The 16,578-nt window shown below is 44.6% G+C and overlaps 1 protein-coding gene across 6 annotated transcripts in view; it reads right to left on the reverse strand.

Annotated features, from left to right (window-relative positions):
- Positions 1-16,578, reverse strand: part of L1CAM (L1 cell adhesion molecule) — a 671,411-nt gene that overhangs the window by 102,105 nt on the left and 552,728 nt on the right. For all 6 annotated transcript variants that reach the window (XM_077478852.1, XM_077478851.1, XM_077478850.1 and 3 more), the window contains 2 exons: positions 9,932-10,054; positions 4,155-4,331 (listed from right to left, as the gene is read on the reverse strand). In XM_077478852.1, coding sequence (XP_077334978.1) covers positions 4,155-4,331; positions 9,932-10,054 — 300 coding nt within the window. The remainder of the gene's footprint in view (positions 1-4,154; positions 4,332-9,931; positions 10,055-16,578) is intronic.

Genomic DNA, 16,578 nt, shown 5'->3' on the forward strand with positions numbered 1-16,578 from the left:
AGTCTTCTGGGTCACAAAGGATGACATGATTCGCTGCCACCTCCTCCCAGCCACATACAAGTCCATGGGTTTCTGCGGACTGAAAACGATCCCTTGAAGACTGCTGCTGAGTGCCAGTCTCCACCTCCACACTGACATAATCCTCCTCCTTCCTGTGTGATAGGTGGGCCTGCGGGAATACTGCCTGGATAAAGGGGGCCTTGAGAGGTAAGGAAGTCCTCCTTTTGTTCCCTCTGTTCTGCCTCAAGTGCCCTGTCCATTATTCCATGCAGTGTGTGCTCCAACAGGAAGACAAGAGGGACAGTAGCACTGATGCACACACTGTAACTGCTCACCATCCTAGTGGCCTCCTCAAATGGTGACAGGACAGTGCCTGCATCCTTGGTCATTAGCCACTGGCGTGGTGAAAAAAAGCCTAGCTCCCCTGACCCTGTCCTAGTGCCATACTCGCACAGGTACTCATTAATGGCCCTCTGATGCATGTGCAGCTGCTGCAGCATTGCCAACATTGAGTTCCACCTGGTGGGCATGCCACAGATGAGGCAGCTCTTGGGCAGGTTGCATTCCTTTTGAAGGTCAACCAGCCGAGCACTGGCATTATATGACCGGCAGAAATGCCCACAGACTTTCCTGGTTTGCCCCAGGAGATCCTGCAAGCCCGGGTACCTACACAAGAACCGTTGCACCCCCAAATTAAGGACGTTAGGCCAAACAGGGAACATGCGTCAAGTGTCCCTGTTGGAGGGCAGAGAGGAGGTTGGTGCCATTGTCGCCAACCACCATTCCTGGCTTAAGCTGGCATGGCATCAACCACCTCTAAGCCTGCCCCTGCAGAGCTGACAGAATCTCTTTCCCAGTGTGGCTCCTGTCCCCTAAGCAGAATAACTCAAGCACCGCATGGCATCTTTTTGCCTGAGTGCTTGCGTAGCCTCTAGAATGCCTACGGAGCAGCGCTGGTTCCGAGGACAAATCTACACAGGAAGAGGCCTTAGAGCAAGAAGAAGAGGAGGGGGTGGAGGAGAGAGGTGTGGCAGAATTACCACTAGCAGCATTTTGGAGGTGTGGTGGCAGAACAAGCTCCAACATTACTGCACCCTGTCCTGCATCCTTCCCAGCTTTCAGCAGGGTTACCCATATATATGTAACACTAACCCCCGAAGGAGCTGCTGGTTACCCCCGAAGGAGCTGCTGGTTTTTGGGCTTACCGTTACCTTCCGTTCTCCTTCTTGCACATCTAGGGGATGTCCCGTAGTAAATGGCCCTGTAACTTGAGACTGACAATAGATCCACTTGAATGGATTTTATTTGAAAAACTCAGACAATTGAACAGTCTTTCAACTTGGGATCAGAGGGTTGGAAAGGAAGTTCAGGTACTCTTATGCCACGTACACACGATCAGACTATCTGGCGGACTTAGCTCTTTTACTAGCGGATGAGCCCGGCTTTCTTCTTCGTCACTGTGTGGGGGTCTTCTTCCGACTTCGGGGGTCTTGTCCCCCTCTTCGGTTCTTCTTGCCGGGCCTCCGCTTTCTTCCTATAGCTCTTTTACTAGCGGTGGCCCAGTCTTCTGTCACCGCCACCTCTTCTTCCGACTTTGGGGGTCTTGTCCCCCTCTTCGGTTCTTCTTGCCGGGCCACCGCTCCTTCTTCCAGCTCTTGTACTAGTGGTGGCCCAGTCTTCTGTCGCTGTCGCCGCCGCCTTTTCTTTTCTTCTTCTCTTCTTCTTCCTTGAGATGTTGACTCGACGCTGTCTCTGGCAGTAATGACAGGGACGCATTGTGTGGTGACTTATATAGGGACAATAGGCAGGGTCAGGGGGTGATGTCCCCACCCCTTATGATGTCAAGTCCGCTGGAGCCCACCAAGTCCGCCGAATAGTCTGATCGTGTGTCAAAGACAAAAAACGTTGAAGGACTTGGTTACTTTGCATCCAGAGAATAGCCATTTGCAACTGGATGATCACTCAGGTTGGACAGTTCCTCTCTCACAAGGCCTAGCAGCCAACTTGGTGCTTACTCAGTAACAAGTCTCTGCCACAGACGTTGTTGTAGAAACATACAAAATAATGTGACGTCTGCATCTTAAGTACCCTCTCCCAGAGGAGATCAAGTTTAAAAATATCCATGCATGGAAGAAGGAGGCCACGCCTCCGAAGCATGTCGTCATGCTGACAGCTTGTCATGTGTTGTAGCAGTCAGCGCGTACGCAGAGATATCCTCCCCCTGGCCGCGGGGGAAGTCACGCACAGCCGGCTAGTCCGTCGGATTGTATGACGGACTAAGTACGCCATACAGTCCGCTCGTGTGTACGCGGCATTAGTGTAAAAAAGAAAACATTTATTTTTTGTAATTTCCAGAAACTTATGGCAAAAAATAAAATCTTCCATGAACTCAACATGCCTATCAGCAAATAGCTTGGGGTGTCTACTTTCCAAAAAGGAGTAATTTTGAGGGCATTTTAGCACCTCAAGAAATGTGATAGGCAGTGTAAGATTGGGGTGATTAAGGGGAGAGTTGTAAAGGCATAAAGTCATTTATATTAATGCATTCTATGCATTAAGATAAAAAAGCCTTTTGTGTGTAGCAGCCTACCCAGTCACCCCTACATCTCTGTCCAGCAATGTCCACAAGTCCCTCTGCCATCTGGGACTCTCCTCGTGATTGGCTGAGACACAGCAGCATGTCACTGGCTCTCACGGCTGTCAATCAAAGTTAGTTATCCAACCAGGAGGGGAAAGGGGCGGGCCAAATGTCAGTTCCGTGTCTGAATGGACACACGGAGCTGCAGCTCAGCTCGGGTGCCCCCATAGCAAGGGACCCGAGAAGAGGAGGATCTGTTATCTGTTTAGATCTTGTTATCTAAAAAAAGAAAAAAAAAGACTTTACAATCACTTTAAACTTAAGCGGTAGGTGCGTTTACAATGAGTTGTGTCAATCCAAAACTGTATTTTTAGGGCATGGCTGCCCACTTTTATTTAAAAGCAAGTCAAAGCTCATACAGATACGTCTTTCCACGCAGGGGGTGCTCACCATCACTGCGTAACCATAACATTCAGCCTCCTGGCTCTCTTGTGGCAGCTTCACTGCTACAAGTACCTCTGGGTCTTCCCAACCAAACAACTTTTCATGTTCCTGACCATCAAACACACCCCAGGGTTATACACAGATGCAAGGTTATGCCTAGCCCCTAGCTGCGCTTGTCCCTCTTGTCCCACACGGACTTTCTCTCAGGCTTGGGCCTTCCTCTGCCCCATCCTGAACACCTTGATGCACGGAACCAACTAGATCAATGGTGCCATCTAGAGTACTTTTTGTAAAGCAAAGCTGAACTTAACGTTTACCCCACCACCCCCCAACACGCACACACACACTTCTATTGCCAGAATCCTCTCTCAACAATAAGCCAGACCTCAAACCAAACTTCTGCCTCATCTGAAGAAGCTCAACAAACTTTTTCAGCTTTGCAAGTTTTAGCTGCATGATTTGCTGTATTTAATGTTTTTTTTACGCATGCAAAACCGCATGTCTTACTTACATTTGAGGTGCTATTAACAATGAATGGCACTGTAAGTGTGGCACATGATTTTTGGGTGTTTTGTGGACAATTTTACACACTTTCATACACTACTGTAGCGTGAATGCAGGTTAAGAGAATAGAGTTCTTACTAAGATAAAGGGTTGCCCAGCTCTACAAAGGCTGAAATGCATTAAAAAACAGGCTGGTTTTCAGTTCAAGATGGCTTATTAAAATAGCAGCTTGTTTACTTTTGTTTAACTTCTATTATCTCTTCAACAATAATTCTAACAATAGTATAAACTATAATACAAACTAAAATGTATACCCTTTTCAGTAAAGGCACCTTATCAGATTAGATTGCATATTATATTTAGAAGAAAAGCAGATTTAAACTTAAAGTATAACTAAAGGCAAAAAACGTATTTTTTAGTTTTGGATAGAGTGGAGAGGAATTAGAATGCTTGTCAGTTTTTATAGCTGCCTGTGCCCTCGTTGGGGAGATTAACCCTCTCTATTTTTCCTGTTTACCATTTATCATTGAAGGGGGGGGAAATATGGTAAAATCAAAAATACGAGTTTATTTCAGTTTATTTATTTAATATAACCATTGATAATTATAATGAATTTCAAGTTCCTCACCTAGCTCTTTCATTGTGCTGCCCTCTATCTTGACAGGTAAACTCTCTTTAACAGAGTTTTTAGCATACACATAGAATTTGTAGGTATCCTTGGCACTCATGTTGTGAAATGTCCAGTTTTGTTGAGTTGGATCATTGATTGTTTGCAGTACAAATGAGTCAGTATAATCCTTATTCACTGGAAGAAATAGATAAATGGAGGAAGATCAGGAGTATGCAACAACAATTATTTTTCTAATTCCATCACAAAGGACACATGCTCACTGCATAGAACTGCAGGCATGTTTTTCCATCTTGGAGCAATTTATTATTTTTTTATTACAGGTACTTATATAACACAGACAATTTACACACCACTTTAAAAACAGTATATTGTACATTCACATAAGTCCCTGTCCTCAAGGAGCTTCCCAACTCACATTTATACATACACATACTAGGGTCAATTTATGCAGGAGCCAGTTAAAGGCTAAGTTCACCTTTTGAATAAAATTAAATAAATAAATACTAATCTTTTGCCTATATAAAAGTGCCTTTATTATTTCTTTACTTTGCATCCTGTAAAGCTTTGCACCTGCCATCAGCAGATTGTGTGTGCAATGCCTGAACTCTCAGGCTCTCACTGTACCTCAAAAAAAGGCAAGCAGTTATTGAATGGCAGGAAGGATCAATGAACTACAAGACCGCTAACCAGCCCCCTCACAGTTCTTTGAGAAATGAAAGCCATCAGCCACAATGGCTGACAGCTTGTACTCCATTAACAGGAAACTGTGAATGAATGATGCAGCCATGACAACAGGTGTGGGGAGAGGATCTCACGCCTGCTGTCACAGAAAGGGGAGCGCTGGTGGCTGGAGGTGAGTGGAGCATGGGTTAGCATGCTACACCCTAAATATGGATGTAACATGCTCCTAAACATGAACGTATACTTTATCCTACCAACATGTCTTTGGAGTGTGGGAGGAAACCCATGCAGGCACAGGGAGAAAATGAAAACTCCAGGCAGGTTGCGCCATAGTTGGGATTTGAACCAACAACCCTAATGCTGCTAGGCAAAAGCACCTAACTGCTATGCTGCCCCAGTTAATTTGGAATCCAGTAAAAAAGGTAAATTCAACGATTTTAGCTTCCAAAATAATTTTACAGTGCGTAAAAAAAAATCACCTTTTCTTTTGGCAATTACATTGTCAGTTATTGTGGAACTGATGGGATATCTAAAAGCAGTCCCAAGAAAATGGAACAGACAAAACAAACCAAAGCACCAAGGAAACCCTCAAGGAAAATGTGACTGCATCACAACAACATACACCCAGTACAATTTACTCAATATGTGAACAAAACAATAGAACAGATTGCATGAACGGAGTCATGTTGCCCAGGAAGAACTTACCACCCTTGTAAATTAAGCAATGACAGGAGAGGGAATCACCCAAAAAGAATCTGTCCTTCAAAAGTAGGTCTTGGTTGTCAGAGACACCCTGAAAGACTTCAATAAATCCAAAGTGTCTCCCTCAAATAATAGACAAAATTATGGATGTCCATATAGAAGTGAATAATCCTTGCCAAAAAAGAGGCCCTAGGTCCCATGACAGCAATATTAAGGATGAGAAAATGTGACTTGCAAGACAAGGCTGCAAAGTTTACAATCTTGCTGGCAAAAGTCCTGACAAAAAGAAAATCTGCCTTCTAAGACTGTGGGCTCCATTCACAAAGTGGTATCTTACTGCATCCGAGTATGTGGTAAGATACTGTATAGCGTTTTTCAAAAAAAGTTATTTTATGAAGTCATGCGATATTTTAGTAGTTAAAGCATGTGGTAATTTACCACTGGCGGGAGCTGGCGTCCTTACCACGGGCTGTCACTAGTTGGTTTTGAAGGAGCAGGGGGTCTTCCCGGGTCACAGCTGAAAGTAAAAAAAAATACCTGCAATAAAAAAAAAAATGGTGTGGGCCCCCCCACCCCAATTCCATACCAGGTTCTTCGGGTCTGGTATGGATTTTAAGGGGAACCCCCATGCCCAAATGTAAAATAAAATATTGTGGATTCCCCCCCCACAATCCATACCAGATCCTTATCCTTATCCGAGCATGCAGCCTGGAAGGTCAGGAAAAGGGAGGGGGATGAGCGAGCACCCCCTCCCAAGCATACCAGGCCACATGCTTTCAACATGGGGGTGCTTTGGGGCAGGAGGGCTCCGCCTCCTCTAAAGCATCTTGCCCCCATGTTGACTGGGACAAGAGCCTCTTCCCCACAACCCTGTACATTGGTTGTGGGGTCTGCGGGCAGGGGGTTTATCACAATCTGAAAGCCCCTTTAACAAGGGGGGGCCCTAAATCCTGCCCCCGCTGTGAATGAGTATGAGTAAAAAAGTAAATAAAAGCACAACACAATTCCTTTATTTAAAAAATAAAAATAAAAAACAAATGTCCCTGGTGTAGATACATCGTCGATCACGATGCCCACTGCCAACCCGAAAGAAAAGCTTTGCTCAAACCAAAGGCTCCTGCCGTCTACCAGCTCTGTTGTTTGCCAGTTCTTAAATAACAAGGGGGCAGGACCACCTGGTGACATCACTGGGTGACCCAGACCCCTTGTGATGTCATCAACCCAGCATACCCCTGGCCGATGATGTAACAAGGAGTGTGGTCACAAAATTATGTCACTGGGTGGCTCCCGTCCCTTAGTTAAGAACTGTCAGGCAGTGGAGTGGAGCATTCAATGCGAGCGGAGCATTTCTTTAAAAAACTTTTTTGGATGTGCCAGCTGGCATCATGATTGATGATGGATTTACACCTGGGACATTTATCTTTTACATATAAGACTTGCCAAAAACTCTAATGTCTTTTTTTTACACTACACCTTTTTTTACTATGTATCCCATAATCATTCACATGGGGGGGGGTGGGATCTGTGGGCCCCCTTAAATGCTCGGATAAGGGTCTGATATGGATTTTAAGGGGGACCCATGCCATTTTTTAAACTTTTTTGGCGTGGGGGTTTCTCTCAAAATCCATACCACACCCGAAGGGCCTGGTATGGATTGGGGGGAACCCCACTGCATTTTGTTCTTAATTTTTATTGTTGGTATTTTATTTTAACTTTCGTCTGTCAGTGGGGAAGCTGTTCGCACCTTAAAAACCAGCTAGTGACAGCCTGTGATAAAGACGCCAGCCCGTACCAGTGGTAAATTACTGCATGCTTTCACTACTAAAATATCACATGACTTCATAAAATAAACTATGCAGTATTTTTGTAGCATTCTTTAGTGAATACCAAAAAGCTTTTTGAAAAACGCTATGCAGGATCTTACCGCATACTTGGATGCGGTAAGATACCACTTTGTGAATGGACCCTGCTTTCTTAGAAGGCAGATTTTCTTATTGTCATGACTTGTGCCAGCAATATTGTGAAGTTTGCAGCCTTGTCTTGCAAGTCGCCTTTTCTCATCCTTCATAGTGCTGTCATGAGACTTAGGGCATCTTTTTTGACCAGGATGATTCAATTCAATATCACGCTTCCTTGTCTATCATCTTCTCATTTGAGAGAGATACTTTGTATTTGTTGAAGTCTTTCAGGTTGTGTCTGACAAACAGGACCTACTTTTGAAGAACAGATTATTCGTTGGCGATTACAGTGAGATTTCTTGCAAAGAATCTTCTCTTTTCGGTCACTGCTTAATTTACAAGGGTGGTGAGTGCTTCCTGGGACTCCATTCATGCAATCTGCTCTCTTGTTCTGTTCACATATTCACTAAACTATACTGGGTGTATGTTGCTGTTATGCAGTCACATTTTCCTTGAGGGTTTCCATGGTACTTGTTTTGCCTGTCCTCTTTTCCTGGGACTGCTTTTAGATATCCTATCAGTTCCATAATAATTGACAATGTAATTGCTGAAAGAAGAGGTGATTTTTATACTCACTGTAAAATTTTTTTGGAAGGTAAAATCGTTGTATTTAGCTTTTTTTACTGGATTCGATAAGCCCCTGTCTGCAGACACCCACAGCCACCAGCAAGGGTTGTGGGTAAGAGGCTTTTGTCCCCATCAACAAAAGAAGTGCAGGTACATTTTCCATGCATTGAGGCTTGTTTTGAACCCATTTAAAGAGGGATTCCACCAAAAAAAAAAATTAAAAGCCAGCAGCTATAAATACTACAGCTGCTGACTTTTAATAAATGGACACTCACCTGTCCCGGGTTCCAGTGATGCCGAGGCCGATCGATCGCTCGGCTCTCGGCTGCTGTCGCCACCATTCTAGGTGCGGGAATCAGGAAGTGAAGCGAATCGGCTTCACTTCCCGGTTCTCTACTGCGCATGCGTGAGCCGTGCCGCGCAATAGGAAATCTCCGCGCTGTCACTGGGACCCGTGTGTGTCCCAGCAGACGGCGCGGCAGGGCAGGAAATGGCGTAGACTCCCACGGGAGTCTATGCCCGGAAGTGGGTGAAAATACCTGTCTTTGACAGGTATCTCCACCCCCCCTCCCCCCTGAAAGGTGTCAATTGTGACACCGGAGGGGGGGAGGGATCCGATCAGCGGAGGTTCCACTTTAGGGTGGAATCCCGCTTTAAATTCATAGCGGGGTGGGGCCCAATCCATGAGATCTTAAACTCCAACCAGGTAACTTCTCTTCATGGACCTTGTATGTTAATGGACACTGTATGTTCTCCCTGTGGTAATGGGATTTTTATCTCACAAAGACATGCTGGTAGGTTATATATGCCAAAAATACCTGCACTACTGATCTCTATAGTAACAGCTGCTGTGTAAAATTGATTTTTTTATATTTTTTATATTTTCTTATAATTATTAAACCTCAGTACACAGCACTCACTTGTGTTATCCTGGTGCTATTATCCACTACTAATCACCCATGTGAAACATATAAATTCCTCATTCACTTTTGGTACTTTGAGCACAGAGCTCTATGAAAAGAGACATCACTAATTGAGTTACAGAGGAAGAGTATTGGAAAGCAATTGGACTCTTTATATATGGATTATTATGTTAGAGTTCACTAATGAGATTTAAATGTTTGAAAATTTATGCACAGGAGCACTTTATGTTAATGATGAATTTATATGTTTCACATGGTTGATTAATAGTAGATAATAGCACAAGGATAATTGAGCGCTGTGTACTGAAGTTTAATAATACTGGTAGGTTAGTTGTATTCTTTCTACATATAATTCTGCATGACATCTTGGACTAGAACAGATGTTCAGAACTCATGATGTACTGTACATACAGGGAGAGGATTGCAGCTGTGGCCCCTGACAGCACCAAAGGGCCAAAAATAATATTCAGTATATACACATATAATGTTACAAGGAGTTGGTCAGAGACTGAAAACATGCAACAAGTGTTGTTGGTGACTGGAGGCATGCTGTGACATTCAGTATGTGCTTCACAAGGCTACCTTTACATCTTCTTTACAAATTAATTCTCTCAGTTCTACTACTGTCTACTGGGGTCTGCAAAGGGCTTCACAGAAAATACCAAAGGGATGCATATTTTGGTGACCATGGTACTGTAAGTTTGAATGTAAGCTATTCTTGGGAAAAGTAAGGAAATTCCCTGTGAAGTGTTACACATTATGGCAAATATAATATAAAATAAATACATAAAACTGTTGTATGCTGTAATTTAGTCATGTAAGGCCTTATTCGAAAATGAATCTCTTAAGATGAATTTAACTGAAATTGAGCTTTACCTTGATATACTGAATGTCACTAGAACTTTAAATAAGAGCCCCATTCAGACATTCTCTTTTGATTTACCTAAGTGATGAGAAATCTTGTAGCCTGTAAGGATTCCATTGGGATGTTCCGGAGGTCCCCAAAACAGTGCAAGAGATGTGTCAGACAGCCGTTCAATACGTAATCCAGAAGGTGGACTGGGAACTGCATAGAATACCAAAAAAGATTGTTTAAATAGATATATACATAATCTTAAAAATAATTTATATTCAAAGTTAACTTAAAGCAGACCTTCACTCTAAAGGGTATGCTGTGCTGCTCTGCCTCCTCCCCCTATCTCTTGCAAATTAAATTGAAAAATGCTTTTCTAACGATGTTGCTTTGAACTGCACTGGACAGTATACATGCTACCTATGAACATACTATCTACATTTGAAAAACTGTCTGGGACTGGAAAGACACAGCAAAGTAAAAAAAAATTGTGTGATGAGGAAAGAAAAAATGATTACATAATAAATATTGTCGCCAGGAAGAAATATGAAAGAAGGTAAACGTGGGTTCAGGGGTGTTAGTCCTAAAAGGTGTGCAGGGAAAGGGAGGGAGCAAGATCCAAAGGATTTGCTGAAAAAAAATAACGGGAGACAGGAGAGCCCCAGTATGTAGATGGTATTAGTCTGTAGTGTATATTCATTTGGAAAAAAGAAAATATCCAAAAAAAAGAATCAACTTACATTTGACAAAGTTGCATGAAAGATGCTAGGTCTGGTATGGACTTTGGGGGGACCCCAAAGGCGTTACCCTTAAAACCCATACCAGGCGACGGGGCTCGCAAGGTGTCAATCTCGCCGATGGAGGTGGCAAGAATAACTTCCTTCTCTAGTCCCGTCGTACCTGAAGCCACGTTTAAAATTAATGGAATATAGTCTGTGTGTGGGCAAGTCCATCCATTTGGAAAGTCCGGCGGACCTCCGCCAAAAGTCCGATGGATTGTCCACCGGAAAGTCCGTTTGTGTGTGGTGGTGTGTGTACAAGTCTGCTCGTTCGGAAAGTCGGGCGGACCTCCGCTGCAAAGTCCGGCGGATTGTCTGATCGCGTGTACGCGGCATTCGTGTCCAATTTTGATGCAGGAATTTGGCACAAGACTTTGCTCTGGGGGACCAAGCTTGCAAAATGTGAAAGAACTCTCTTGTGGAAACAGTAGTAGAAGAAGAAGCAGCTGCCCTTTGAGATGAGCAGTTGCCCTTTCTTTCAAGGTGGTAAAAGAGAACAATTTCCTCATGAAATCTTCTGGATAGTCTAGTCCAAATAGACGTTCCCCATGACAAGGGAAACAGTTTCTTGCAGTGTGACTTTGCAGACCAATATTGTAGCACAAGAATCCTGCACATGTGGACAAGTGTGAAATCTGCTGAATGGAATCTGTTAAAGCATCCATGGAAACACAAAAAGCCCAAGGGAAAAACTGCTAAAAACTCATCTAGCCCATTCTGCAGAATCTACTGGGCAGACACCTTTCTCCAATCTTAGGGTTCTTGCAGACTCAAATAGCAGCAACAGCAGGCCATAGTGAAGCCCCAACTAGGGTAAAATATGCCTTAAAGTGGTAGTCAACACTGCTTGGTCACTTGTACCTATAGGAATCTCCTAAATGTGCACCATTTAGAAGATATTCACAATTTCTGCAGCCTGTGCGCTGCGCTGTGAATTAGGGACACACTGAATTTGCCATCAATCCAGAGTGATGTGCCATGGCAGTGACTTCTGTGCACCTACGAACCCTGACAGTAAGTGTCCAAGAGGTAACTAAAATAAGAGAAGAGGTCCTACATCACTTGAGACCTCTAGACCCTCAGCAAAAGATATACTCTAGATGTAGGGGGCTACATCTAGAGTCTTCATGACCTGATAGGGGTACCTGTTGGCCTTTTTCTTCTTGTGTTACCAACTCTCTGATCTCCCAACTCCAATCAGCCAAGAGGACATTGTGCCAAAAATTGTGATGGTTACCTTGGAAAGACCTTTGGCAACCCCCCTCCCTCAATAAACATGGCACCTCATGGCAAAGAAGTCTCAGAAGATCTGAAAAAAATACAGCGGTTTAACAGGACAGTCTCTACTCGGTTGACCAAAGAAGCTGAGCGCACATGCTCAGCGTCATATCCATAGGAAATTGTAACAATGGCCCACATATGGTGGGACTGCCCCACTATTAAAAAATACTGGAGGGAGGTTTTATATTTAATAAAGGAAGTAACAAAGAAATAATAGAAGAAAATAAATGTAAAGTATGTTTTGTATATATCGAAAGATATTAGCAAATTTATGTTTCTGTTGAATAATGTAATTATTATTATTATTTTTTTTTAAGTAAATAAAGATTAAAAAATAAAAATAAATAGACCGGATCCACAGATCACTGGGATCTTGCAACCCAAACCCTGCCTACCCCAGGGATATCATCTGCCGCATACATTTTTGCAACATGAAGTCCGACATCATGCAAGCAGCCCGCTCGCAAGACCCCATCATGTTTAATTATACCCCTATCATGCTGCTGACCAACCTTTCAAAGCAGACCTTACTTATGTGGAAATCTTTGAAATCTGTCACGGATGCTCTCCAATCCAAGCAGATCAAATACCGATGGGGATTTCCGTTTCAACTATCTGCATCTCAGAATGGCAAATCTGCGATTTTCCACACCCTGGGGGACTTGGCTACTTTCCTAGGAACTTTTGATCTCCCTAAAATTCAGATTCGCCCAATGACCCCAGGTAACCTCTCTACTGGATGGGAAACATTCTCCAAAAAAATGCTCCCGATCAAGTGCCTCCAAATCTCCAGCTGGATGATACCCCTAGTCCCCCGCCGGCCGGTGGGGATTTCATTTTTTCAACCTATCTCGGTTCATGGTTCTCAGGGACAAGTTTGAGGTTTGCATTATTATTATACTGGTTACAACGCACCTCAGATGTTTGAGACTTCATGATGTTAGAATTATTTTTCCTGTTTCCCTGAGTAGTGCATAGCTTACTTAAACACTCACTCAAATTAGCACTTGGTACTGTGTTACCTACTTAATTTTAGGTTATATCACTGTTACTTTAGACAAGGACGGGGGTGGAGTACCACGTGTCAGACTAATCATGCTCCCACCCATAGGACTAACTGTACTTGAAGATTAACTAACTGTACTTGAAGATTATTTTAGTACTTCTAGATAGTATCCATGTTCCACACCCCAACCTGGACACTAGCTTGAGCTACCCCCTCACAGACTATTACAGTGTACCATGGGGTACACAATCCCACATATGCCTATATTGCTCCTCTCTACACCCTTCCCAAAGACACTATGCGCCAACAACAAAGGCAATTATCACACATCTGCTATAGTCTCGAGACTCCTTGAGTGGTTCCCACGTCCCTTATCCAAACCATCCATGGTTATTGAACAGGACATGGCACAAGTAGACCTCAGAGCTCTCTTGTGGGGATATAATGCAAACTTTTGCACTATGGATGGCATGTCTCTACTGACGGTAGCAGCACTAACCACTTGGTACCACAAACAAACCACCTTTTCACTTTCCACAGACCCTAGCCCTTTATCGTCCCTGTTTGACAACCCAGCACTCCTGACATACAACACTAGAGGGCAATGTGGCTCATACACCAGGGAACAATGGCCTATGGCCAGACAGTTTATCCAAGCCTCCACAGGCCAATTTCACCCACAACCAGATGCCCAATCAAATGCCCTGGCCAATTCCACCCACAACTAGACGCCCAATCAAGCGCCCTGATAGATTAGCTTTCCATGTTATCAATAACACAACACTGTAGGACGCTCCATCTTTCATGACAGGTCCACAGACCTCACACAAACTTTGAGGATATGTGTGGTCTCTCTCGGACACCCAAACACCCATTATCCCTAATTTACAAAGACATACAGTCGGACATATGCAATACGCTGCCTAATTTCACACAAAAATGGTCAAGGGACCTGGGTTTGGAGATATCTATTGAACAATGGAACACCTCATTCACAGTTACACACAAATCTTACATATCCAGGTTCTCACAAGAGAAAAACTACAAACTACTTTCACAATGGTACAGAGATCCAGTCATGGTTAGCAAGATGTATCCAGGTACTTTGAACAGGTGCTGGCGCTGTCATGGAAGAGAGGGAACCTACATGCATGTGTGGTGGGACTGAGATCGAGTTCGCCCTATCAGGGACAAGGCATTCAGTATTTATAATAACTTATACAATGCCTCCATGGTACCATCCCTGCAAGTGGCACTATTATCGATCCTCCCGGGACTGATAAGCTCCCACAGAATAAACCTCCTTAGGTTTTTCCTTTCCACAGCCCGACATGTCATATCACAATTCCTCCATTACTAGATGGATACACACCATGAATGATATTATGCTCATGGAGGAATTACAGGCAAAACAAAACGATACCTGGGATAAATACACACACTTATGGTACCCCTGGCTCCATCATTCCTCCTCCGACCCCTTCCTCAACAGCATAGCTGCGTGAGAAACAGGCCTCACAAATGTGGAACACTGAAGGGAAGAAAGGTACAAACTCTTAATAAAAGAGATTCTGATAATGCTTACAATATAATGTAAAGATTGAATTGTTATAAGACTTTTACTGCTGAGTATCCTCCCTCCTATTCCCTCCTACCCACTCCCCTTGACCCGCTACCTTCTTTACCCTATTGTTCTACCCAGTACCCTCCCTATTTGTCAGTTTGTTTATTGGGTCAGGATGTCAGGAACGGTGTCATTTCTGGTTTCACCTGCTCGTGGCACTATTACGTTCTGGACCAAAAGGTGTAATTCCAGTGGCCACCAACCGGTGTCTCCCTGCTCGGACTTCAGACGTGCCATCAAGCACACCTGTCATGGGTCTGCTGGACTATATAGACCCGCCCTGAACTATGCTCAGTGCTTCAGAACTCCTCTGCTAGCCCTTGTTCCTGCCAGTACCTGCTCTTGTTCCAGTTTGTTCCAGCACCCCATTTGTTATCCTGTCATCCAGTCCTGTTCCCTGCTCCTTGGTCTGCTTCCTTATCCCTGGTTTCTGTCCCCTTGTTGATTTTGTCCCTGCTTTATTATTTCTTGGTTGTTTCCTTGCTTGTGTATTATATTAGTTAGATAGATAGGTGGTTTTGGGGTTTGTATTTTCTTTGCTTGCTTATGGTTGCTGTTTATTGGTGGTGCACGTGTGTCCTTATCTAATAAATATATATTTTTCCTTTTACTTGTTGTCCCTATTCCTTAGTGGAGCCCCCTCAATGTCATCATCAGTGACTCCTTCCCTAGACCCACCACGTCCTCCTGAGGAGTCTCCTGAACTCTTTGAGCACAGTGTTGGGTACATGTTCCAGGAGGATGCCCAGTGTTTTGTAGGCTCTGATGATGATACTCAGCTAGAGGAAGGCAGTAGCGTGAATGCAGAGAGAGGGGATGCTCAAGAAGGACAGCAATCTGGCAGTCATGTTCCACAAGCTGCAGCATACTGCCAGGTTTGCTACAGCGATGAAGAGGGAGGGGATGATGAGGGCACTGACTCCACATGGGTGCCTGGTAGGAGAGAGGAGGAGGAGGAGGAGGAGGCACATGTCCAAGGAGGCAGGATGCCCTCCGGGGGCCAGCTTAGGGGCAGCACACCGACTGAATCACACCGCAGAGCTCCGCCTGTGCAGGGCGCTGCCTCTGCACGTTATTCTAAAAGTTCTTTGGTGTGGGCCTTTTTTGAGACGAGTGCATCAGATCGCACCGCTGCTATTTGCAACATATGTCTCTATCTCTCACGCCCAAAACATCAGCCGCTTGGGCACCACATGCTTGACCAGAGATATGTTGACCTGCCATGCAGCTCGTTGGCAAGCGTACCTCAAAGACCCACACCAAAGAACAAAGCGGACCTCTCCTTGCTCCTCATCAGCTGGGATCTCCAACCCCACTAGACCTTCAGTCCTCTCTGAAACCTGCTCTGAGAGTAATGAAGGTGTAGAATTAGGTGTGTCACAGGCAAGTGCTTCCGGGCACTCTGCTAGCAGTACACCCACGTCCGATTATAGCAGGCAAATGTCCCTGCCCCAGCTGCTGGACCGGCGAAAGAAGTTCACTCCCAGCAATCCACATGCCCAGTGGTTGAATGCTAGCTTGGCTAAATTGCTAGCACTTCAACTGCTGCCTTTTCAGTTGGTAGACTCGGCCCCCTTCTGTGAGTTTGTACAATGTGCGGTTCCTCAGTGGCAGGTCCCCAAATGCCATTTTTTCTCATGGAAGACGATTCCGGCTCTCTACCGGCATGTGGAAGGCAATGTCCTTGCCTCGCTGGACAGGGCGGTCAGCAGTAAGGTGCATATTACCGCTGACTCATGGTCCAGCAGGCATGGACGTTGCCTGTCTTTCACGGCCCATTGGGCCACTCTTCTGGCAGCTGGGAAGGATGCAGGACAAGGTGCAGTAGTGTTGGAGGTTGTTCCGCCACCACGCCTCCAAAATGCTACTATTGGTTGTGACACACCTCTCTCCTCCACCCCCTCCTCTTCTTCTTCCTCCATGGCCTCTTCCAGTGCTCTGTCCTCAGAACCAGCGGTGCTCCGTAGGCGTTCAAGGGGCTACGCAAGTACGCAGGCAAAACAATGCCATGCCGTGCTTGCGCTGGTTTGTTTGGGGGACAGGAGCC

The sequence above is a fragment of the Lithobates pipiens genome, unplaced genomic scaffold, assembly GCF_037356315.1.
Source record: "Lithobates pipiens isolate NorthernLeopardFrog02 unplaced genomic scaffold, aLitPip1_a1.2 Scaffold_1, whole genome shotgun sequence".
In the NCBI taxonomy this organism is placed as follows: Eukaryota; Metazoa; Chordata; class Amphibia; order Anura; family Ranidae; genus Lithobates; species Lithobates pipiens.